The sequence below is a fragment of the Haliotis rufescens genome, unplaced genomic scaffold (assembly GCF_023055435.1).
Source record: "Haliotis rufescens isolate VD_foot unplaced genomic scaffold, xgHalRufe1.0.p SCAF_4, whole genome shotgun sequence".
NCBI lineage: Eukaryota > Metazoa > Mollusca > Gastropoda > Lepetellida > Haliotidae > Haliotis > Haliotis rufescens.
In genome coordinates, this window is record NW_025964112.1 from 33,059,370 (window position 1) to 33,083,865 (window position 24,496).

General features: G+C 41.9%; 1 protein-coding gene across 5 annotated transcripts in view; it reads right to left on the reverse strand.

Annotated features, from left to right (window-relative positions):
• Positions 1-24,496, reverse strand: part of LOC124152169 — a 66,010-nt gene that overhangs the window by 29,869 nt on the left and 11,645 nt on the right. The window contains exons 1-2 of one of the 5 annotated variants that reach the window (XM_048382667.1): positions 16,968-17,465; positions 15,175-15,276 (exon numbers count right to left, since the gene is read on the reverse strand). Coding sequence is in view for 2 of the 5 variants with exons in the window: in XM_046524990.2 (XP_046380946.2) it covers positions 6,431-6,502 (72 nt within the window). In the remaining 3 variants the exon portion in view is untranslated. Of the gene's footprint in view, positions 1-1,777; positions 1,969-6,430; positions 6,999-15,174; positions 15,277-16,967; positions 17,466-24,496 lie in introns of those variants that run through there. The other 4 variants (XR_006863473.2, XM_048382665.1, XM_046524990.2 and 1 more) reach the window with 4 other exon arrangements.

Consider the following 24,496-nt stretch of genomic DNA (forward strand, 5'->3'; position numbering starts at 1 on the left):
AACAAACTGTCAGAACCCATCTTCCAGCTACAATGTACAACAAACTGTCAGAACACATGGTTCACCTACACTGTACAACAAACTGTCAGAACACACCATTCAGCTACACTGTACAACAAACTGTCAGAACCCATCTTCCAGCTACACTGTACAACAAACTGTCAGAACCCATCTTCCAGCTACAATGTACAACAAACTGTCAGAACACATGGTTCACCTACACTGTACAACAAACTGTCAGAACACATCGCTCAGCTACACTGTACAACATGTCTGAACACATTGTTCAGCTACACTGTACAACAAACTGTCAGGACACATGGTTCACCTACACTGTACAACAAACTGTCAGCATACATTGCGCAGCTACAATGTACAACAAACTGTCAGAACACATCATTCACCTACACTGTACAACAAGCTGTCAGAACACACCGTTCAGCTACAATGTACAACATGTCAGAACACACCGTTCAGCTACACTGTACAACAAACTGTCAGGACACATCGTTCAGCTACACTATACAACAAACTGTCAGAACACATCATTCACCTACACTGTACAACAAACTGTCAGGACACATCGTTCAGCTACACTGTACAACAAACTGTCAGAACACACAGTTCAGCTTCACTGTACAACATGTCAGAACACATCGTTCAGCTACACTGTACAACAAACTGTCAGGACACATCGTTCAGCTACACTGTACAACAAACTGTCAGGACACATGGTTCAGCTACACTGTACAACAAACTGTCAGAACACACCGTTCAGCTACACTGTACAACAAACTGTCAGAACACATCGTTCACTACACTATACAACAAACTGTCAGGACACATCGTTCAGCTACACTGTACAACAAACTGTCCTTCCATGTGACAGACTTGCCCGTCAACACCTGAGTATTTCCCTTTTCCTTGTGAATGACATTCCCAGACATGTGATATAGGTCAGCAGTAAATGGGGTTTATATAAGTCATGATAATGAGAGCTCAGTCAGTTGAGTTCTTAATAATGGACTATAATGGCAACAATTACAATCATCATTACACTGCTACTGCTAGCGCCCGGGTATGTGACAGGGCCAGTGCTTTGTGGAGGAAACGGCTTTCTCTGTACTGCTTTATGTACTTTTTCTTAACTTTCCAGTAAAACAGTGAAATTCCAAGGGTGTAAGAGACCGAAAACTTGATTGAAAACTGTAAACTTATGTGACAGTAAACTCTTGAGAATTATTCACATTATACAATTGCAGTCTACTAAGCCTCTGATGATAGTATGTTATAATTAAGGTTAAAAAAAATGTGGAATGTTAAAAAATCTTTAATTTGGATGAGTATATGTTCTCTTTAATCTTCTGTGAATGGCATTAACTTATATTGGACCCCAGACAACTGTGTTATTTACTGTAATGTAACTGATTATATACAAATGTGTAATGGTGTTTATGCCATATCCAGATGAGAAGTAAATATTTATAACACAGCTTAGTAGGGGATAACAGTTTGTTACAGGGCAATATTCTACATCCATCAGTATAACCCTCCACTGCAAGGTCCAGCATATGTTTCTGGGGTACCCATACATGTAAACATAATGCAAAATAACAAGGGGCTAATTACATTTTAGGGGCATTGGCAAAATAAATACTGGGATGTCTGCTATATTTAGAGGAGGTACAGGCAGGATGTTCCCACTGAAAGGTGATACAAGTGATAGGCAGATGGTGGAATAATGGCCAATATGACTGCTAGAGGAAGGCCAACTCACCTTGAGTAAATTCAGTGCTAGTTTCTTCATCTTTAGGAGTTAGTCTGTGTGTCCGTGGACTGTATGTATGGAGTGGTGTTAGCAGTAGGACATTAGAGCTGGCCAGAGGAGGTAGTAAGCTACAGCTCACTCACAGTAGCCTGCCTCTGCATTCCTACATCATCTGTTCAGTGTTCAGTGAGAGGACCTGAGCAGGGGTGGGAGGCAGGGCCACACAGAGTCAAAACAAGGCCAACTTTGTTTTCCTTTCACCAGGAGGATTACAGCCTAAGAATATTTCACATATTAACATCAGCAAACTCGCTGAGTGTGATTTCTTAAATAAGAGCAACCTACTATTTCTTCTCTTGAGCCTGGTCTCCCCACTGGAAGAGTCTACTGCGGCTCCTAAGATGGTACCTAGGCAAGATGATCCCTCACAGGAGATAGTGCATGGAGGGGGGCAGATGTGGGGGTCACGGCGTGGGAAGGGGGGTGGCGGAACTGGACGTCTGATAAACCACTTGTAAGGGAGTTTAGTTTTAGTGCTTTACCATGAACTAGATTGCCAGCATATGAAACCATTAGTACTGTGGTGCCGGTCCCCTCTCCACCACACCTCTCCATGCTGGTCCAGGTGCAGCATCAACTGCAGCAGCTCAACATAGAGATATTGAAACCACAGATCAGCAACAGGATTAACCTCACCTAATCCTCAGCAACAACATCATGTTAAAATGTAAGAGTATTTACAGAGTGATTTATTTGTATCAGGTCACCTTTGATTGTTTGATTGTAAAAATATTACATTGTATATATTGCAATATAGATATTTCTACATCGTGGTTGAATTAGCTGCTTGTCTTTTGGCTTGTGGCCAGCAGAAATAGCAAAGAGCCTGCTAATAGTCTAAATCAAAAGCCAGTGGGCCAGCTGAGATGGTCAGACATTCTTGTAATGGGTGGTAGTCACATTGAGGCAAGATATTCCTGCTATCATACACTTACACCTGATGAGATATAGGTGCACATTCAAATCATATCCTAATCCTTATTCATAAAAGAGTGAGTGAGTGAGCAAGGTTTTATGCTTCTTTAAGCAATATTCCAGCAATATCATGGTGGGGGACACCAGAAATTGGCTTCACACATTGTACCCATGTTGGGAATCGAACCCGGGACTTCGGCGTGACGAGCGAACACTTTAACCACTAGGCTACCCGACCACCCCTTATTCATAACAGAATTAATAATCATATCAAATTCATTAGAAAAAAATTTGTATAGAAATAATTATGCCAAATTCCAAAGTGTTCCTAGTTCATGAACAATTAACTTTCCTAATGGAAGAATTCACTCCATGCCTCGACACTGATCATGACTCAACTAACTTCCAGCCATTGTAATAACTGCCTATGTGGGAATGACAAATATATTACATCAGTTTTATTTCATCAGCACACAGCGCAACATCAGGCATATCAACAGGTTACTGGATGCCATTAATAGGAATCAACATATCAATTTCTTAATAGGCAATGATAAAAGTCATTTTAAAGAATGCTTTATTTCCCAGACAAGAACTGTCCAAGTATCACCATGAAACATGAAACTTGATCCTTGTAACAGATATACACAGCATCCAGGGGCAGTTGGCATCTGCAGGCATTGTGTTATCACAGACCAGTGTCTATGTGGGGCAGTTACCCTTGCTATACTAATTAGCCGAAACACATCAAACACAGAAATTGTATCTATTAAACACAGATGAAATCTTTATTAGAAACTGGCATTTATTGGACACAAAAAATAAAATTCATTTCTACAGCTGCAGAATTACATTTTGACACAATCACGTGCGTGCGTGCGTGCGTGCGTGCGTGCGTGCGTATGGATCTGTGATCACATCTTTAAGCTATTCCCAATGATAGGACAATACACTCAGCAACATACTCCGTCTGGGTGACATCTGGGTGTTCACAAATACCTTTGTTTTGGTAAGTCAACAAGGTTGTCAAGTCATGAAAGTTGTCTTAAATAAATATAAATAATATAATAGGATGTGATCACAGATCTGCACGCATGCCAATGCCAGAGAAATAGCCAAGGCTGAAATCTCACTCTCTAATTGCTAGGGATGGACATTCTTATCTCCTGTATGGAAAAATTAATCAAGCCCCAAGCTTACCATCAGGAAGACTGGAGGCGATAAGAAAAGCTAAGCTCAGGATCTCTGTGTTCAGGGTGATCAATCCCAAATGAAGTTGGGTAGGGTAGTAGGGTAGTAGGGTAGTAGTGAATCCATCACTGTTCCAGTGAAAGATAAAGTTGAGTTTCATTCCCGATATTTCTGTCAGTGTTCTTCATCACGTATTGCAGTACAATTGAGCACATATATGTTAACACGAACAGAGATTCTTACTTACATACTGAGTTATTGAGTCTGCATCTGATAGAGAGGGATGTAAATAATTGTGGCCATGCTCCCTCCAGTCTAGCCAGTGTGGGTTCACAGTTATGTATACAGCATGTGCTGGGATCCACCCATGCTCCCAAGTGCACAGGCTGCAGCAACAGAAACCAGTTGTAATACAAAGATGTCACATTTCTTCTCAACATGGATAAATGGAGCAGTAAATCAGTCTATTTTACTACACTTTTCTTGGAAGGGTGATTACTATAAGTTTGCAATGGTTAAAACATGAACCTAACAGGCTGCATGGTGAGAATTGTCAGACAGCTATGGAAGTGTGATGAAACCTAACACAAGTTTTCAACAAGGTTTCCTAGAGATACAAACAAAAGGTAGAGTTCTCATGAATGTTTTGTTACTTATTGTTTTATTTTGTTATGTCAATCCAAACTATCCTTATTTCAAACTCGGGGGCATGGGTGGCCCAGTTATCTAAGGAGCCGTGATTCGCTGTGCAGAGTTGCGTCCCTTGGGCACGCCAGAAACCTATGATTGTTGGTTCGAATCCCGGTTCGCCCCGATTATATTTCTAGGTTTGTCAGCACCATACCCATGCGCTTAGGTTTCACCGAAATGGTAAATGTCTGAGACATGCATCACTTCAGACTTTCCTCCCACATTAAGCTGACACACCACAATATAACTGGAATACTGTTAAAAGCGGCATTAGTCCCAACTCACTTAATTATTTCAAACTCATATCACATATTTAGAACTCGATGTAGTGAGTGAGTGAGTATGGTTTTACGGCGCTTTTAGCAATATTCCAGCAATATCACAGCAGACGACACCAGAAATAAGCTTGACACATTGTACCCATGTGGGGTATCAAACCTCGGCCCAAAAAGGAATGCAGTCGCATCATGAACAAAACAAAATACCTATAACATGGCAGTAGATACAACATATGCCAATATATAACCTGATTTAACCCCAAAAAGGAATGCAGTCGCATCATGAACAAAACAAAATACCTATACTATGGCAGCAGATACAACATATGCCAATATATAACCTGATTTAACCCCAAAAAGAAATGCAGTAGCATCATGAACAAAACAAAATACCTATACTATTTATGAATTATGTTTTTTTAATATACCTGACATGACCATTATGTTAATTGAAAAGACATGACTAGAATGGTCTGACATATTTTCTTTGAATGTGCAGTATAACACCCATTCACTGCCCTAGCTGTCATCATGTCACCTACATGCATCAGTCACTGTGTATTGCAACAAAATACATGTGTCCAGGCAATACTGAGCCCAAGTAGCATGTTGAAGGAAAAGATATCTGTCTGTTGAGAGCTCCTACCTGTCTATACACACACAAACACGGGGTCAGTTCCACCACTCTTGTACGTGAATGTCAGTCAACTGAAGCAATAAACACTTCGTGTCTTGAGAAACAAAAAGCTTTCAAGGCCTGCTTGTATACAAAGTGCATGGTGTGGTGAAGCAGGCCTGCTACCATCATCCATTACAGCCGCACAGGTAAACTGTAGCAAGTCTCACCTCAGCATCTCATAAGATGCCACAGAGAGTCATTAGGAGCTCTTCACCACCACTACTGACCACTGCCTGGCTTCTTTACTCATGTACACCTTCCCAGTTCAATAACAGTACTCCATCACATGTACATCACCAAGAAACAGTTTTCTTACACATACCTCCATGGCCATGCATATAACTGATAATATCATTAACATACTTTCCTCAGAACATTGGTGTACCGGTATATCTGATTTGTTCTCACTGCACATGCTTATGATATTTACCTGTATTTACCAGATTTATCATCTCAGCACCAATCTATGTTTATCAATATTTGTAATAATTAATTACACTTAATTATTACACATTTCCTGAATGCACATACACTCAAACACCTTTATCCCAACAGTACCATTCCCAGTGAAATTGTCCAGATTAACCTCAGGAGTAATGACCTCTGAACATATGAATAAAAGCGAGAAAAGAACTTTCCATAATCATAAGAAATCTCTGCTAAATGCAAAGTCCACTTTATGAATTACCAGTCATAAGCATGCGTTGACATTCCTAACTATCATCATACTAGCTATGTAAAGCTGCATTAACATTTACCATTATTTAATATTGACCTCAATGCAAAGAGTTTTCAGCTTTACCACAATGCTCAAGCTTATCCTCTTTATAACCCCCAACAACTTCCTACCTTTATCTTTTCACGAACACATTTGAGCATTTTCCAAATCTTCCTAAGTGGCTTTGGCAACTTAGCTACCATTGCAGTCACTCAGGAGAGTGAGTTCTTGGACCTGTAGGACTTGAACCCATTAATGTCACTCAGCATGTCCTTGTAGAGGTCACTGGCACAAAGATGTCCTCTGAATATGTAGTATAGCAACACTGAATACTTCACACATCCTTCCAGACCATGGACCATCTGGTATTCTGGAGAAAGTCTCTCCAGATCCTCCAACAACACAATTCACAATGAGAAAAACAGGTCCTTTACAATGTATGGGTTTCCCACTGGTCTCCACTCTCTGTAGCAACACTCACAACTGTAATATATAGTCTTAATTTGTTCACCTGTCAACAGACATTGGGTGTTCTCAACACAGGGTATATATCCCTCCACTACTGGTGGACTACAGAATAGTCTTGAGAACACCTCTCTGTCCTGTCTGTTTCAGTGTTTTCTGGCAACACGTCACCACTGTTATGTTTATCTGTGGTCTGGCTCACATTCCAGTCACTCTGATTCCTCTAAATTAGTTGGAGTCAACAAGTGTTCAGACCCCCACTTGATTCTTGACACACTGCCAAGACTAAAACAGTTTCACAAGAAACAATTGTGTGTTCCTATCTACTGAGGACTGAACAACAAAGTTCTTTACCTTATCAATCAGACAAACACACACAAGTAACACTTTTGGGTAATTATTAAATTTACAAATTAGGAAAATGAGGGATATGAATTACATAGCGAAGATTCCAGATGAATTACAAAGTGATGCACTCCAGGTGGTGTGGCTGAAGAAAACTGATGAACATAAGTACTGTACCTATGGGCACATACGCAAGCCACTTCCTGTTCGAAAAACAGCAATCACAATTTAGCAAACATAATGGCTGCCACATTGCTTGGGAAACAAGCAGTCAAAAAAGGCTGGGCAGAGATAGCAGTAGTTGCCCTGTGACAAATGATGCTCTAGCTATTCTGGACTCAGGGATGAGAGATTAATTATACCTCTGTTGAGAGAGCCTGCAAAATCATGAAATGGTAAAGGCGGTTAACCCTTCTATATACAATTAACCAAAATAGCGCCAACAGGCCTCTGGTGAGAGAAGACTTTCAGTGGAACCCATCCAAGTTTCCTGGTTAAGTATTCAGGTAGATAGAGCCTCATTGTAATGCTTCTGGTCAAGACATCTACAAAGATCTATGACATCAATAGGTTCATGTGTTCTGCTGGGCATGAAACTGTCAGTGACATGTCAGAACCTGCGTATAGTTCTTCTCCATCTCTGATTACTGAGAGTTCATAATGTCTCCCAGGTAACCGTGCAACAACGGGGAGTGAGGAGCAGCAGGAAGTAGGTTTTTTCTTTCAAATTAGTAAAGCGTTTCCATGGTGATTCAACTTCCTGAGTGCTCCATCTGGTGGTGGAGGTAGCTCACCCCCAACATACATGGAGAGCTCTACCCCCTGCAAAGAGTGTGTTCTACAGGTAATTCTAACATAGCAAACCATACAGCTAAACAATGGAAATATCCACACAATGCTCCAGATGTTCCAGATTCAAACGTAGATATATTCCTTTTATCACATATATAAAGGAGAAGAAAAGGTTGAGGTAGGAAGATTGGGAAGCTATTTCTGTTTTTCTAAGCAACATCTTATTTAAATGATACAGATAGGATTCCGACCACTCTAGAAGTGCATGTTTACGTGAAACTATTACCGTCTCTGTCATGTAACATTACTGATACATGTACTAAGAATGAATGTGTAAGTGAGTGTACAATGTTTGCATGGGAAATATTTGAGACAAATTTCAAATAAAATCTTATGTCAGCTCCTTCAGAAACAAGAACCATTGGCAAGCTCTGAACACATTGCGTCTCAGCTCTACTGGATGTTGAGAGGGGGCATTATGTATATAAACCAACAAAGTGAGCTATGATTATGCAAGCTGTGTCACTTAGGAGGGGTTGAAGATGAAGACCACTTCCTCCTCAAGTGCTCTCTCTCTACACTACTGACTGTAAGATTATCATTTCCAGCCCGCATCTTCAAAAGTTAGCCTCATCCCAATAATACCAATGCTTTAAAATTCCTTCTAAATCCACTCCCTGATTGTTCAGCCCTTACAGCCCATTCAGTTCAGAGCAAGTTTTAAATACAGCAGGATGCCCTCACTGTGGGTTAAACCACGGTGCTATTCCTATACATGATATACTCTGACATTGTGTTTTATTATTATCATTAGTTTAATATCTATTACAGTCATAATATAACATGTGTTCAAATTGTTTCTGGGCCTGGTCCCTTGTGGGTGTATATGTACCATAAAATTTATGTTATCTTATTTTATGCCTCAAGACATGGGGACCTGTTCTACTTTCAAAGTCTCCTTGTCAAATTATCTCTGAACCCAGTCATAGAGCATTACCCGACTAGACATCTGTCATGTCCATGTCCATGTCCCTGGCACCTGATGATGGTCCCATCAGTAGGGAGAGGAACAGGTGAGAGTTGCGGCAGCAGCAGCCGTGTACACCACACTGCAGTGTCTGTGAGAGTGGGCGCCACATCCTGGGGGAGACACATTAGACACTACGAGCCCACAGTAAACAGATTTCATACAACCTTCTCCTGTCTACCACTGATAAAATTCCTTAAAATACTTCAGATAACATTTCCATGGCAACCGATTTAACGTAAAGGTGGTGATATCAACCTGCAAATAGAGATTGTCATCACTTTGCAGGATGCACATACACAAGGTTAAGACGGCTGTGGATCGAGAGCAGCGCTGACTAAACAGCCAATTATGATTAATTTGTAGTCAAGGCAATCCTCTTTCCCTTCATTTACACAGATCACAAAAAACGTTTGTGTCAAAATCTAAAACATGCATGTGTATTAATTGCATTACTATAATACAGTATGTCATCAACTTTCTGACATACATCCTTACGAGTGACACTTAAAGAAAGTGATTGGGATTGAGTTATGGAATTCTTTGGTCAGGGCATAGTCAGAATCGGAATTCTTTGGTCAGGACATAGTCAGGACATAGTCACAATCTGAATTCTTTGGTCAAGACATAGTCAGAATGGGAATTCTTTGGTCAGGACATAGTCAGAATCTGAATTCTTTGGTCAGGACATAGTCAGAATCTGAATTCTTTGGTCAAGACATAGTCAGAATCTGAATTCTTTGGTCAGGACATAGTCAGAATCAGAATTCTTTGGTCAGGGCATAGTCAGAATTGGAATTCTTTGGTCAGGGCATAGTCAGAATCATACAACGGATTCTGCTTTTAGCAGAGATTTCTTGTGATTATGGAAAGTGTAATTACTCATGGGTACATAATTTACTTTTATTCCTGACTAATTCAAAATAATAGTTACAAAATACATAGTTTTGAAAAAATAACCCTCCATAGAAATGCAATTAATTTTATCGTAACCTGTTGCATATTTGCAATGCTTGGAGTGAATCAAGTCATTTCTTGGAAATCAACTTGATCTCCCATTGTAGGGGTGACAGATTGTAGAAAGTGAAAAAATGTTGAACAAATTTATATTTTCAACAAACTTATTAATAACAGGATTGAAGGTAGTTTTAAGTTGTACTTATGTACAGTTGGTTTGAGATACCTCCCCAACAGTAAGACATATTACGAATGACTATCTGTCCACCCCAAACTTCGACCTGCCTGAACAGTTAGCTGCAGACACCGACGCGAGAGAGCCTGCTCATTTCAGTGACCAATCACACTTGGTAAGTGTGTGTTCTACTTAATTGTGTATGTTTTCAACATTTCATCATGTTTGATTTGCTGGGTTGTTTTTTTGTAATAATCTTTTTATTCAGGGTTCAAAATACATTTTACACTATATAATGCATATTAATAAATTAACTGTTTGCACATCATTTGTAATAATTGATATTACCAATGATAATAAATGATTTACTGCATAATATATATTTTTTTATCATTAAAACACAACAGCCATTCAACGTCTCATACAAACACCATTTACACACGCACGCACGCACGCACGCACGTACGCACGCACACTTAAACTCTACATCTGTAGATAAAATATTATGTGAACAGGATGATAAAATCAAACACTTTATCAGTTATAAGATTTTCTTTAAAGCCAAAAATAAAAAATTCTGCTGAAAGATGTAGATTATGAATGTGTCCACATTTGTCATTTATCCAGCTCATAAACTGTTTCCAGAAATTCTGTACAATATCACACTCCCACAAGAGATGGCCGATCGTCTCTCTATCATCACTGCAAAAAGTACATTGATCACTGTCCACATTCTTGATATAAAAATAGAAATGAGTTGGTTGTAAGTATCCTATGAATTATCCTGAACTGAAACCACTGAAGCTTTGTATCTTTGCTTATTTTGAAAGGTTTTATAAAAATGGATTTCCAGTTTAATTCACCAAAAATAAATTCCCATTTCTGTCTGGCTTTCCAACTAACCAAAGGTCCCAAAATAAGTGTATAGTAGGCATGTTTGGAAACTTTCTTTAAAAAATAAGAAAAGTTTAGTCAATAATAAACTGTAATCTGATTAGCTGTTTTTCTGATATCGAACATATACATTGTTATATGCATTGATGCATCGTTTGTCAATAAATGAATGTTTTCATACGTTTTTTGTGTGAAAAGGCTTAATTTAAATGAGGAATCAATAGGAAAAAGATACTTCTTTTTAACCAATCAGAATCAAGCAATTTTTAATGTGTGGGTAGAATACTGTTCAAAGCAGCATTAACTCACTCACTAAATCCCTGTTACACACCTACTTTTAAACATGTCATAAATCATTTTGGCACCAAAAATCTGAGCAAGACAAACCGACATTGTGAATATGTACTGGTAAGTATAATACCAGCTGTAATCACATTTATGGTAGATTAGGAGGTAATACTCATTGTGACGTTATCTGGGCAACCTTGTAAGACAGCAACCAGTCAATGAGTCAGATTTATTCGGTTTGTGGCAGTGTGAAGAGTTAGGTACTCTCAGACCTGTGTCCCTCCCAGCATTCCCTCAGTATACCACAGGCTGCTATCTTGATTGGTTGGTTTCCAGAAATAGCAGCAAGCAGAGTTTGGCTAGCTTTCACTTACACTATCATAAAAAGTAAAAGGACCACAGTGAAACTGTTCACACATTTGTGAAGACAGCATCATCCAGACAATGTCATGGACATGTTAGTGTAAGAGTGAATAATATCAGGATGATTCTCCCTATAGTGAATTTGAACCCATACCAGTGTGTTTAATCCTATCCTATACTATACTCTAGAGTAAAACTTCCCCCGGGATAATATTTAGGTAGGATGTAATCCTTGCTTACATGAGCCCTGATGTATACCACTGATCTCGATTGCAATGATCCTGCTGCTTCTTCCTGTTATGAAGGACAGCGGTCAGTGGAAAATGCTCTACGCAATCATTTCAGCAGCAGCGCAGCAAGCTTTACCGCTGTAGTGAATTCAATGCATGTTACATAACTCAGTTCTGAACTGTCTCTTGTAATCTGGTCGGCAATCCTTTCAGAAGAAGTTCTAATGCAGCTGCAGCTGCTACTACAGAGAGAACATGCTGTTGGTGTGGGTAGGAGCTGCAGCTGCTACTACAGTGAGAACATGCTGTTGGTGTGGGTAGGAGCTGCAGCTGCTACTACAGAGAGAACATGCTGTTGGTGTGGGTAGGAGCTGCAGCTGCTACTACAGTGAGAACATGCTGTTGGTGTGGGTAGGAGCTGCAGCTGCTACTACAGAGAGAACATGCTGTTGGTGTGGGTAGGAGCTGCAGCTGCTACTACAGAGAGAACATGCTGTTGGTGTGGGTAGGAGCTGCAGCTGCTACTACAGTGAGAACATGCTGTTGGTGTGGGTAGGAGCTGCAGCTGCTACTACAGAGAGAACATGCTGTTGGTGTGGGTAGGAACTGCAGCTGCTACTACAGAGAGAACATGCTGTTGGTGTGGGTAGGACTTCAGGACCTTCTGTGCTGGACTGCAACTTAGCCTCTTATTCAGCTTCCAATCTATCAGACACACTTTCTGTAACATCTGTTGAAGGGCTACTATTTCTATTTACGTATGCTAACAGGTAAGATTTAGTTTACCACATACAGACAATTTAAGCTATTGAAATAGTAATGTTTCAAATAATTGAAATAGTCTGAGACTGATCATAAGGTACAAATGACCAATCAATCACAATTTTCCATCATCGAACACAAATGATATTACCCCTATCTCAACCCTGAGACAGTGTTGTTTCCTGAGGAGGTTTATTCACTTCTTACTACGAAGGACTTGGAGAAAACAGTGAGAAAGTGTGAAGCCAGAGTCTTTATTTGAAAAATATAGTGCTGAAGTAAATATTTGTGTTGGCTTTTGTAAGGTGTGATCTAATGAGCTTAACATTGATAAACAGCAAATTGAGGCAAAGCAATTAATTTCAATAATCGATCGGTTGGGTTGATCCAATCATAAATAATAAAAAAAATAATAATAATGAGTCCATTTGTATGGCGCCAAACTCCATACCAGCTCGTGTGCTCATGGCGCCTACATTAAAAAAAAAAATATAACCTTCATGTTTTTCAAGTTAGACTTCAAGTTAGTGAGGAGGCAGTGATTCAGACAAACAAATAATGACACCGTTAGAAACTAACATTTTTAGTCCGATAGTCCTTAAAATGATAACTTACAGCAAAACCCTTAAAAATGGCAAACCTCTACTAGTCCTTATCTACTTAGTTTGACAAGGACTACAGGACGTATGCCAATTTCTATTGTTGAATGACTAAGTTGCAGTCTATATTATTGATCTGGCTCAGGTAACAGTGTCACTACCAATACATGTTCAATCAATACAAGACCACGGTTGATGATACAATGTAGCTCATCCTGTATTGGAGTAATCTTTACAGATTTGTACTTTAATATACAACTGAAGTATCTCTTTGGGTAGATCTACACTTGAAACTGAATACCATCTTGTCCTACTTTACATATTTCAAACTGGAATGATCTTGTGAAGTGTGTGTTCAAAACCAAAGAATCATATTTGTCCACATAAAGCACTTTGTGATCCCCTCATCCACCTGCCTGGACCGACACCGAAGCAGATACGAGACGGGAGGGGGGAATAGGGGGCTGAAATAAAAGTGTGTGAAGAGAGGAGGGACTGGATGAGGGAGGCTACTGTCAGATCAGGGGAGATGATACGGTATTACACAGGGGATGGAATTTGTTTAGAATATGTCTGTGAAGCTATGATTATTAGTTTAAGTCATGTGCGTGCGTGCGTGAGTGCGTGCGTGCGTAGTGCGTGTGTAGGTCATGGTCAGTAGGTGATGGTCTGTAGGTGATGGTCAGTGCGTGCGTGCGTGCGTGCGTGCGTGCGTGCGTGCGTGCGTGCGTGCGTGCGTAGTGCGTAGGTCATGGTCAGTAGGTCATGGTCTGTAGGTGATGGTCAGTAGGTGATGGTCTGTAGGTGATGGTCTGTAGGTGATGGTCAGTAGGTGATGGTCTGTAGGTGATGGTCTGTAGGTGATGGTCTGTAGGTGATGGTCAGTAGGTGATGGTCCGTAGGTGATGGTCTGTAGGTGATGGTCTGTAGGTGATGGTCAGTAGGAATGGTACTGGGATAACCATGGTTGGTGGAACCTAGAGAACTTCAGAAGGATCAGTAGTCTTACAAGTGATAACATTGAAAACATTGGCTGATGGGGCATATATCACACTCCTCATGCTCACACATGGTACATGTATTCCTGCACAAAAGGCAAATGAAATGTTTTACTGATATAATATCTATAAATCGTTCAAATGCCAAATTGTCTGAACTTTTGTGAAATTGTATGTTAACTCTAACTGATCCATGATAAACATGATTATACTGAGTACACATGATCTGCTACACGAAGCATTGACATCATCTGTCAATATGACTTTAGAGTTGTAACACCAAAGATGACCTTTATTCTACAACAAGTGTAACCCAGCCAAGGCATCACATGACCAACAGTGCACCATGAGAAGACAAACATGTGCAAGCTTACCCTCCACACAACAAGAATGACAGAGTTGTGTCCCCTGCTTCAGAGATGACAGCAAGCAGTCTCACACAAGCCATTCAAGCTACTACAATCTCTTGTTGGAACATGGAACATTAACATAGTGTGTTCGCCTTCACACACCATACATGCAAAGGTCTCAGTTTAAATTTTTTCTATTCACATAGTGAGCTGGTGTGTGATACAAGTATTACAAGTTGGGAGCCTTCCAATATTTTCAATACATGATGTGCCAGTCAATCTAAAGAATATTATCAAATGCACCACATACCAATCTTCAATCTGCTTGCACTGTGTGGTATTCTTATTGCTGCACATCTTTAAATATGAACTCATTGTCAGTGCATAAATTTCTAGTAATTTGACTCTGATGATGTCAAACTGAATTGAAGAGGAAATTCCTAACTTCAAATTATAGAAAGGTGAAACTGAGATTTTAGATACCGGTATTTATGGTACGTGAAATAAAGCCTAACATTAGAATATGCTAAAATATAAAATATACTGATCTTCTTTCCAATTCAAAATAATCAAAGCATGGCCAATGGATAGACACAGTGTAATGTTCACAGTAGACAACAGCCACCCTACCTGTGGGAGTATCTGTAGTGATCTGTGACGGGCAGACTGACCACTGTCACTATCATCATGGACGGCTGACTGATGCCCACATCACCATCATCACAGCAGCATCTGCAGCAGATACCCAAATATAGAAGGAAGTGCTGATGGTTGGCAACCGAAACAGTTGTTCAATCCCTAGCGACATATTATATTGTAAGCTCAGGGCTAACACAGTGACAGAAATATGCTAAAACTTGTGTACCCATATCTGGAATAAACTAATGAGCAAATGCACTTACCACTGAGCCACCATCCCGCCCAACACTTACCACTGAGCCACAATCCCACCAAACACACTTACCATTGAGCCACCATCCCACCCAACACACTTACCACTGAGCCACCATCCCGGCCAATACACTTACCACTGAGCCACCATCCCACCAAACACACTTACCACTGATCCACCATCCCACCCAACACACTTACCATTGAGCCACCATTCCACCCAACACACTTACCATTGAACAACCATCCCACCCAATAAACTTACCACTGAGCCACCATCCCACCCAACACACTTACAACTGAGCCACCATCCCACCCAATACACTTACCACTGAGCCACCATCCCAACCAACACACTTACCATTGAGCCAGCATCCCACCCAATACAATTACCACTGATCCGACATCCTACCCAACACACTTACCACTGAGCCACCATCCCACCCAATACAATTACCACTGATCCACCATCCCACCCAACACACTTACCACTGATCCACCATCCCACCCAACACACTTACCACTGATCCACCATCCCACCCAACACACTTACCACTGAGCCACCATCCCACCCAACACACTTACCACTGATCCACCATCCCACCCAACACACTTACCACTGATCCACCATCCCACCCAACACACTTACCACTGAGCCACCATCCAACCAAACACACTTACCACTGAGCCACCATCCCACCCAACACACTTACCATTGAGCCAGCATCCCACCCAATACACTTACCAATGAGCCACCATCCAACCCAACACACTTACCACTGAGCCACCATCCCACCCAACACACTTACCACTGATCCACCATCCCACCCAACACACTTACCACTGAGCCACCATCCCACCCAACACACTTACCACTGATCCACCATCCCACCCAACACACTTACCACTGATCCACCATCCCACCCAACACACTTACCACTGAGCCACCATCCAACCAAACACACTTACCACTGAGCCACCATCCCACCCAACACACTTACCATTGAGCCAGCATCCCACCCAATACACTTACCACTGATCCACCATCCCACCCAATACACTTACCACTGAGCCACCATCCCAACCAACACACTTACCACTGATCCACCATCCCACCCAACACACTTACCATTGAGCCACCATCCCACCCAATACACTTACCACTGATCCACCATCCCACCCAATACACTTACCATTGAGCCACCATCCCACCCAACACACTTACGATTGAGCCACCATCCCACCCAATACACTTACGATTGAGCCACCATCCCACCCAACACACTTACCATTGAGCCACCATCCCACCCAACACACTTACCACTGAGCCACCATCCCACCCAATACACTTACCACTGAGCCACCATCCCACCCAACACACTTACCATTGAGCCACCATCCCACCCAATACACTTACCACTGAGCCACCATCCCACCCAACACTGTATGGCTGTCACTGTTTTTGCACACACACCAACAGTTCCCTACTTGTGTTTCTATAATGGGACACATGTACTGTACATGAAGCTTACCAGAGTTCAGACATTTGCCCAGAGAGTAGGACATGTAGTCAAGGAATATCCTCAATGTTCAGCTTCCACCATAAACTCTCATAAAAGAATCACACCTTCTTCATCCACACAACTCTGGGATGAACAAAGCAAAGTTTCTCCACACATTCCTCCACAAAGCTAAGAGTTCTCTGCTCTCACTCAAGTCATTAGTGGCAGGAATTTGAAGCAGGCAGCAGCCAAACACTGTGCACTCAATGGTGTAAAAATATAATAATCTCTTCTTGAAATGGATCCCTGTTTACAACGTTCTGTATGCATGTTAGTACATTGCATAACACACAGGGTTACACAAGAGGTAGCAATTAAGGTGAGCTTCATTAACTTTGCCATGAGAAAGATCTAGTACAAATTGTGGTTGATCAGGAGTGTTACATGTTGAACTGATCGAACACTGGTGAGAGGATAACTTCACAAGAGAGAACATATAGAATTTTGTTTTTAATTTCAATATATTTTGATCCTTTAAAAAATAGGATGCACACTACTTAATTGTGTATTCATTTTCCACTCTAAGGTAAATATTTTCAAATGAGTTAAAAAAAGAATACATTATCTGGAATGATCATATATCATTGTTGTTGTATAGTGGGAACTACAACCCCTTGAGTTTCTCCGGAATGACCTGTGTGCACCATCTTCCCACATCTGGTTTGCAGTTACCTAAGAAGAGTTCCGGTCTCGCTCACCCCCTCTCACCTGTTGGCCTTTCAGACATGGAGGCTCTACATGGGGGTGTCAGGCAGGTATCTGGAGGTGAGTCAAATCTCGCTCACCCCTCTCACCTGTTGGCCTTTCAGACATGGAGGCTCTACATGGGGGTGTCAGGCAGGTATCTGGAGGTGAGTCAAATCTCGCTCACCCCTCTCACCTGTTGGCCTTTCAGACATGGAGGCTCTACATGGGGGTGTCAGGCAGGTATCTGGAGGTGAGTCAAATCTCGCTCACCCCTCTCACCTGTTGGCCTTTCAGACATGGAGGCTCTACATGGGGGTGTCAGGCAGGTATCTGGAGGTGAGTCAAATCTCGCTCACCCCTCTCACCTGTTGGCCTTTCAGACATGGAGGCTCTACATGGGGGTGTCAGGCAGGTATCTGGAGGTGAGTCAAATCTCGCTCACCCCCTCTCACCTGTTGACCTTTCAGACATGGAGGCTCTACATGGGGGTGTCAGGCAGGTATCTGGAGGTGAGTCAAATCTCGCTCACCCCTCTCACCTGTTGGCCTTTCAGACATGGAGGCTCTACATGGGGGTGTCAGGCAGGTATCTGGAGGTGAGTCAAATCTCGCTCACCCCTCTCACCTGTTGGCCTTTCAGACATGGAGGCTCTACATGGGGGTGTCAGGCAGGTATCTGGAGGTGAGTCAAATCTCGCTCACCCCTCTCACCTGTTGACCTTTCAGACATGGAGGCTCTACATGAGAGTGTCAGGCAGGTATCTGGAGGTGAGTCAAATCTCGCTCACCCCTCTCACCTGTTGGCCTTTCAGACATGGAGGCTGTACATGGGGGTGTCAGGCAGGTATCTGGTATCTACCCTTCTGGCCTTTCAGTATGGCATGACACTTCTAAATGTGCGTAAACCACTTGGCATATGCAGTAGGACAAAAAGTGCAATGCCTCTAGCTAACTTACAGCATTACAAAAGTCACATGCATCTCCGGTCTAATGTTTCCACACTGGAGTGTAGAATGCATGCATGGGTTACAGAACATGTCCCCGTACTGGTGCTGAGGTGGACAAGGGTTCCACATTATTGCACTTATACAGTGATGTGTCTGTGTGCATCTGCTTGTACTCGTTCAGACAAATTTCAGCTTTATAGTGCCAGCTCACTGAGATACGTGCTGCAGTTTAACATGGATATCCTACTCAGACACCAGACCAATCCTTGTTTTAGCCTTCTAATGCAGAGCACCAGGCAGGGTAACAACAAGTACCATCTTTTAAAGTAGCTGGGCATCAAACCACCGACCTTCCACTCTCTAGACAGACCCTCTATCCACAAGACCACGGAGGCTCTCCATAATACTTGCATGACAAGTTGTTATAAAGTGAAACATATCCAATCAATTATTATATACTCACATAAAGGCACCAATTATATCAGATACATGCACAAACGTTGAGTTTGGCAATAATATCAGGGGCTCTTGACTGTGAGAGTGAAAACAATGGTTGAGATTTTGTTGTAAATCTCAATTTTCCAAGATACATTCAGTCAATTTCTGAGAGAAAGCGTTGAAATCACTCGTTCTGAATTTGGCTTTAAAAAAAAACTATTTGGGGGCATGGCCTAAAGCTACCTGTGCAGCAGTGACAACTGTTTTCATTGGCTGATATATTTGCCATGTTTATCTATCCTGTAATTCTTAGCCGTTATACATATATTGTTCCTGCTATTTCTGTTAATCCTACAAAAATAACAACATTGCTTACATTGTTGATTCTGCGAAATGACTTTTGATCTTGACATTGTGAATAATTAAAAAAAACAATTAAAAATCAGTAACTAGCATTTTAATACTAACATCCTGTTTGGGTAATAAAACACCATCTGCCCTCAGCCCTATTCCACATAATAATTTCAGGGATTAATCCCCTGAGTAACAACTGAAGGCATGATCAGTGTTGTTACTAAGGTGACTAAGTTGTGGACATGGTAATCTAATGGATAAGCAGACAGAAAAGAAATTATGTCTTAAAAAACCTAAGGCAGAAGCAGGCCGACTGGGCGTCGGCCCAATCATCAAATTGATTGTTGAAATTGCACAGTGCACTAAACACTGGGAACCCCTTTTAACCCTAGTAAGGAGAATGCCCTCAGTGGCGGAACTTTTTATTTGGGGAACAATTTCACCTATTGTCTCTGAGCTCCAGATAAGCAGCGTATCTGCGTAAAATACGCATCAGAAATGCAGAAATATGCAGTAAAATAAATCAAATACGTATCAAATACGCAACGAACATTACAGATGCGCTACAAAAATAAAACTTGTGCATATCATCAAAATATTGTGAAGTAACCCTGCGTATTCGATTAGCAAATCAGCAACTTATTTTGAAATTATAAACGGGCATTCTGTCAACCTTGCCAAACTCCACGATGACAGTTACATCATGATCATTTGCCATCACACTTTCTTGTGGAAGTATCGTGGTATTTTTGAGTCCTATAAAGCTCTCGAACCCATCCGACACCAGTTTGCAGGGACTAGATGAACAGTGTTTTTAAATATTTAACTTAAATACCCACATGTGTAAAAACTAGTTATCCCCAGCTGCATCATACCAAAAGACGGCAAAACATGTTACTTGTTGTTACCCTGTCTGGGGCTCAACATTAAGGGGCTGAAACATAGACTGGTCGGCTTGGAGTCAGTACTGTGTCTGAGTGGGGCATTCATGTTAAACTGCGGCATGGTATCTCATGGTATCTCACAATAAAATTGGCATTAGTCCGGAAGTTAGCCACACACACACATGCATGCACGTCGCAATATAAGTGCAATAATCTTGGATGCGATGTTAAACCCCGTTTCACCTCACCTAACCTGATAGTAACACAGGAATGATATACAAACTCTAAGGCTATTTAAAAAACTAATATTGTGCGTGGGTCATCACGTGTAAATGCATGGCCAACATTTGCCCATGGAGTGTATACAACAGTCTATTTAACAGCAGCAACCAAACGCGGAAGTGGGATTCACTGGCGTAGTGGGATTTATTGGCAGGCAGTAAAACTACACATGTTCATCACAAGAGAACCTTGAAGCTTTTCCCTGGTCTAACTGGCATTTCAGGCTCATTCTAAAAATATCTGACCAGCTGCTTCTGGGAACCTAACCAACCTTGTACATGGCCATTCCCTCTGGGTTCTCTATCTATCCTTATACATGAGCTTCCCTTACCTCTATCTCAGGCACTGGGATCTATATCTATCCTTATACATGAGCCACCCTTACCTCTATCTCAGGCACTGGGTTCTCCATCTGACCTTATACATGAGCCTCCCTTACCTCTATCTCAGGCACTGGGTCCTCCATCTGACCTTATACATGAGCTTCCCTTACCTCTATCTCAGGCACTGGGTTCTCTATCTATCCTTATACATGAGCTTCCCTTACCTCTATCTCAGGCACTGGGTTCTCTATCTATCCTTATACATGAGCCTCCCTTACCTCTATCTCAGGCACTGGGTTCTCTATCTATCCTTATACATGAGCCTCCCTTACCTCTATCTCAGGCACTGGGATCTATATCTATCCTTATACATGAGCTTCCCTTACCTCTATCTCAGGCCCTAGGTCCCCTATCTGACCTTATATATGAGATTCCCTTACCTCTATCTCAGGCACTGGGTCCTCCATCTGACCTTATACATGAGCTTCCCTTACTTCTATCTCAGGCACTGGGTCCTCTATCTGACCTTATACATGAGCCTCCCTTACCTCTATCTCAGGCACTGGGTTCTCCATCTGACCTTATATATGAGCTTCCCTTACTTCTATCTCAGGCACTGGGTCCTCTATCTGACCTTATACATGAGCCTCCCTTACCTCTATCTCAGGCACTGGGTTCTCCATCTGACCTTATATATGAGCTTCCCTTAACTCTATCTCAGGCACTGGGTTCTCCATCTGACCTTATATATGAGCTTCCCTTACTTCTATCTCAGGCACTGGGTCCTCTATCTGACCTTATACATGAGCCTCCCTTACCTCTATCTCAGGCACTGGGTTCTCCATCTGACCTTATATATGAGCTTCCCTTAACTCTATCTCAGGCACTGGGTCCTCCATCTGACCTTATACATGAGCTTTCCTTACCTCTATCTCAGGCACTGGGTTCTCTATCTATCTTTATACATGAGCTTCCCTTACCTCTATCTCAGGCACTGGGTTCTCTATCTATCCTTATACATGAGCTTCCCTTACCTGTATCTCAGGCACTGGGTTCTCTATCTATCCTTATACATGAGCTTCCCTTACCTCTATCTCAGGCACTTGGTTCTCTATCTATCCTTATACATGAGCTTCCCTAACCTCTATCTCAGGCACTGTGATCAATATCTATCCTTATACATGAGCCACCCTTACCTCTATCTCAGGCACTGGGTTCTCTATCTGACCTTATATATGAGCTTCCCTTACCTCTATCCCAGGCACTGGGTCCTCCATCTGACCTTATACATGAGCTTTCCTTACCTCTATCTCAGGCACTGGGTTCTCTATCTATCCTTATACATGAGCTTCCCTTACCTCTATCTCAGGCACTGGGTTCTCTATCTATCCTTATACATGAGCTTCCCTTACCTGTATCTCAGGCACTGGGTTCTCCATCTGACCTTATACATGAGCTTCCCTTACCTCTATCTCAGGCACTGGGTTCTCTATCTATCCTTATACATGAGCTTCCCTTACCTCTATCTCAGGCACTGGGTCCTCCATCTGACCTTATACATGAGCTTTCCTTACCTCTATCTCAGGCACTGGGTTCTCTATCTATCCTTATACATGAGCTTCCCTTACCTCTATCTCAGGCACTGGGTTCTCTATCTATCCTTATACATGAGCTTCCCTTACCTCTATCTCAGGCACTGGGTTCTCCATCTGACCTTATACATGAGCTTCCCTTACCTCTATCTCAGGCACTGGGTTCTCTATCTATCCTTATACATGAGCTTCCCTTACCTCTATCTCAGGCACTGGGTTCTCTATCTATCCTTATACATGAGCTTCCCTTACCTCTATCTCAGGCACTGGGTTCTCTATCTATCCTTATACATGAGCTTCCCTTACCTCTATCTCAGGCACTTGGTTCTCTATCTATCCTTATACATGAGCTTCCCTAACCTCTATCTCAGGCACTGGGATCAATATCTATCCTTATACATGAGCCACCCTTACCTCTATCTCAGGCACTGGGTTCTCTATCTGACCTTATACATGAGCCACCCTTACCTCTTTCTCAGGCACTGATTCCTCCATCTGACCTTATATATGAGCCTCCCTTACCTCTATCTCAGGCATTGGGTCCTCTACCTGACCTTTTACATGAGCCTCCCTTACCTCTATATAAGGCACTGGGTCCTCTATCTATCCTTATACATGAGCCTCCCTTACCTCTATCTCAGGCACTGTGTCCTCTGTCTATCCTTATACATGAGCTTTCCTTACCTCTATCTCAGGCACTGGGTCCTCTATCTATCCTTATTCATGAGCCTCCCTTACCTCTATCTCAGGCACTGGGTTCTCAATCTATCCTTATACATGAGCCTCCCTTACCTCTATCTCAGGCACTGGGTCCTCTATCTGACCTTATACATGAGCTTCCCTTACCTCTATCTCAGGCACTGGGTCCTCTTTCTATCCTTATACATGAGCCTCCCTTACCTCTATCTCAGGCACTGGGTTCTCCATCTGACCTTATACATGAGCCTCCCTTACCTCTATCTCAGGCCCTAGGTCCCCTATCTGACCTTATACATGAGCTTCCCTTACCTCTATCTCAGGCACTGGGCCCTCTATCTGACCTTATACAGGAGCTTCCCTTACCTCTTTCTCAGGCACTGGGTCCTCCATCTGATCTTATACATGAGCTTCTCTTACCTCTATCTCAGGCACTGGGTTTTCTATCATACCTTATACATGAGCTTCCCTTACCTCTATCTCAGGCCCTAGGTTCCCTATCTGACCTTATACATGACATTCCCCTACTACTTTTACAGATACCTATCTTAGTCTCTAACATCTAGTCTCTGAAATGAAAATATTTTACAGAAAGAAATAGTTGTTAAATTATCTTAATACAATATAATAACAAGGAGCCCAGAAACTCTCTTCATTTTCATTTTCCCTGAAACTGCAGAAATCTAGACTTGCGAACTATTATAGACTTGCATGGGTTGTATTTTATATATTTGTTTCAGGGTCTGTATGACATGGTAGTAGGACTGGGACGGGTAACTTATGTACTCAGGTTGGGTGGCTACTAGGACCCGGGTACCCACAGGACTACCTTGACCCGTGTTCAGTGATATATTGTTTTCTGACAAAAATTATCTTGAACTCCATGGTAGCACTATAAGTGACTAATGTTTGCATTCCTTCTGACTTCATATTTTTGCATAAAGATAAAACTTTAGTCATCATCAGTTTATGCATGGCCAGATGGTTTTATACGCATATCTAAATACAGTTTGCCAGGGCTATGGTCAAACTATTCCCAGTCGGACATTTGTACCCATCTCTTGAGACCTACAACGGGTACCCGGGTTGGGTCGGGTAATAGCGGGGTGGGTACCCGGGTAGTAAATTTGGACTAGTCCCAGCCCTACAGGGTAGCACCTGTCTATTGATGATGTCAGAAGGGCAGTGATAGTATGTCTCAGTCATCAGGCTATGCTAGACAGTCCCAAACTCTTATAACAATGCCTAAATAGACAATAACTTTACAATACATAGTTCGCTCATTAAACCAAATACC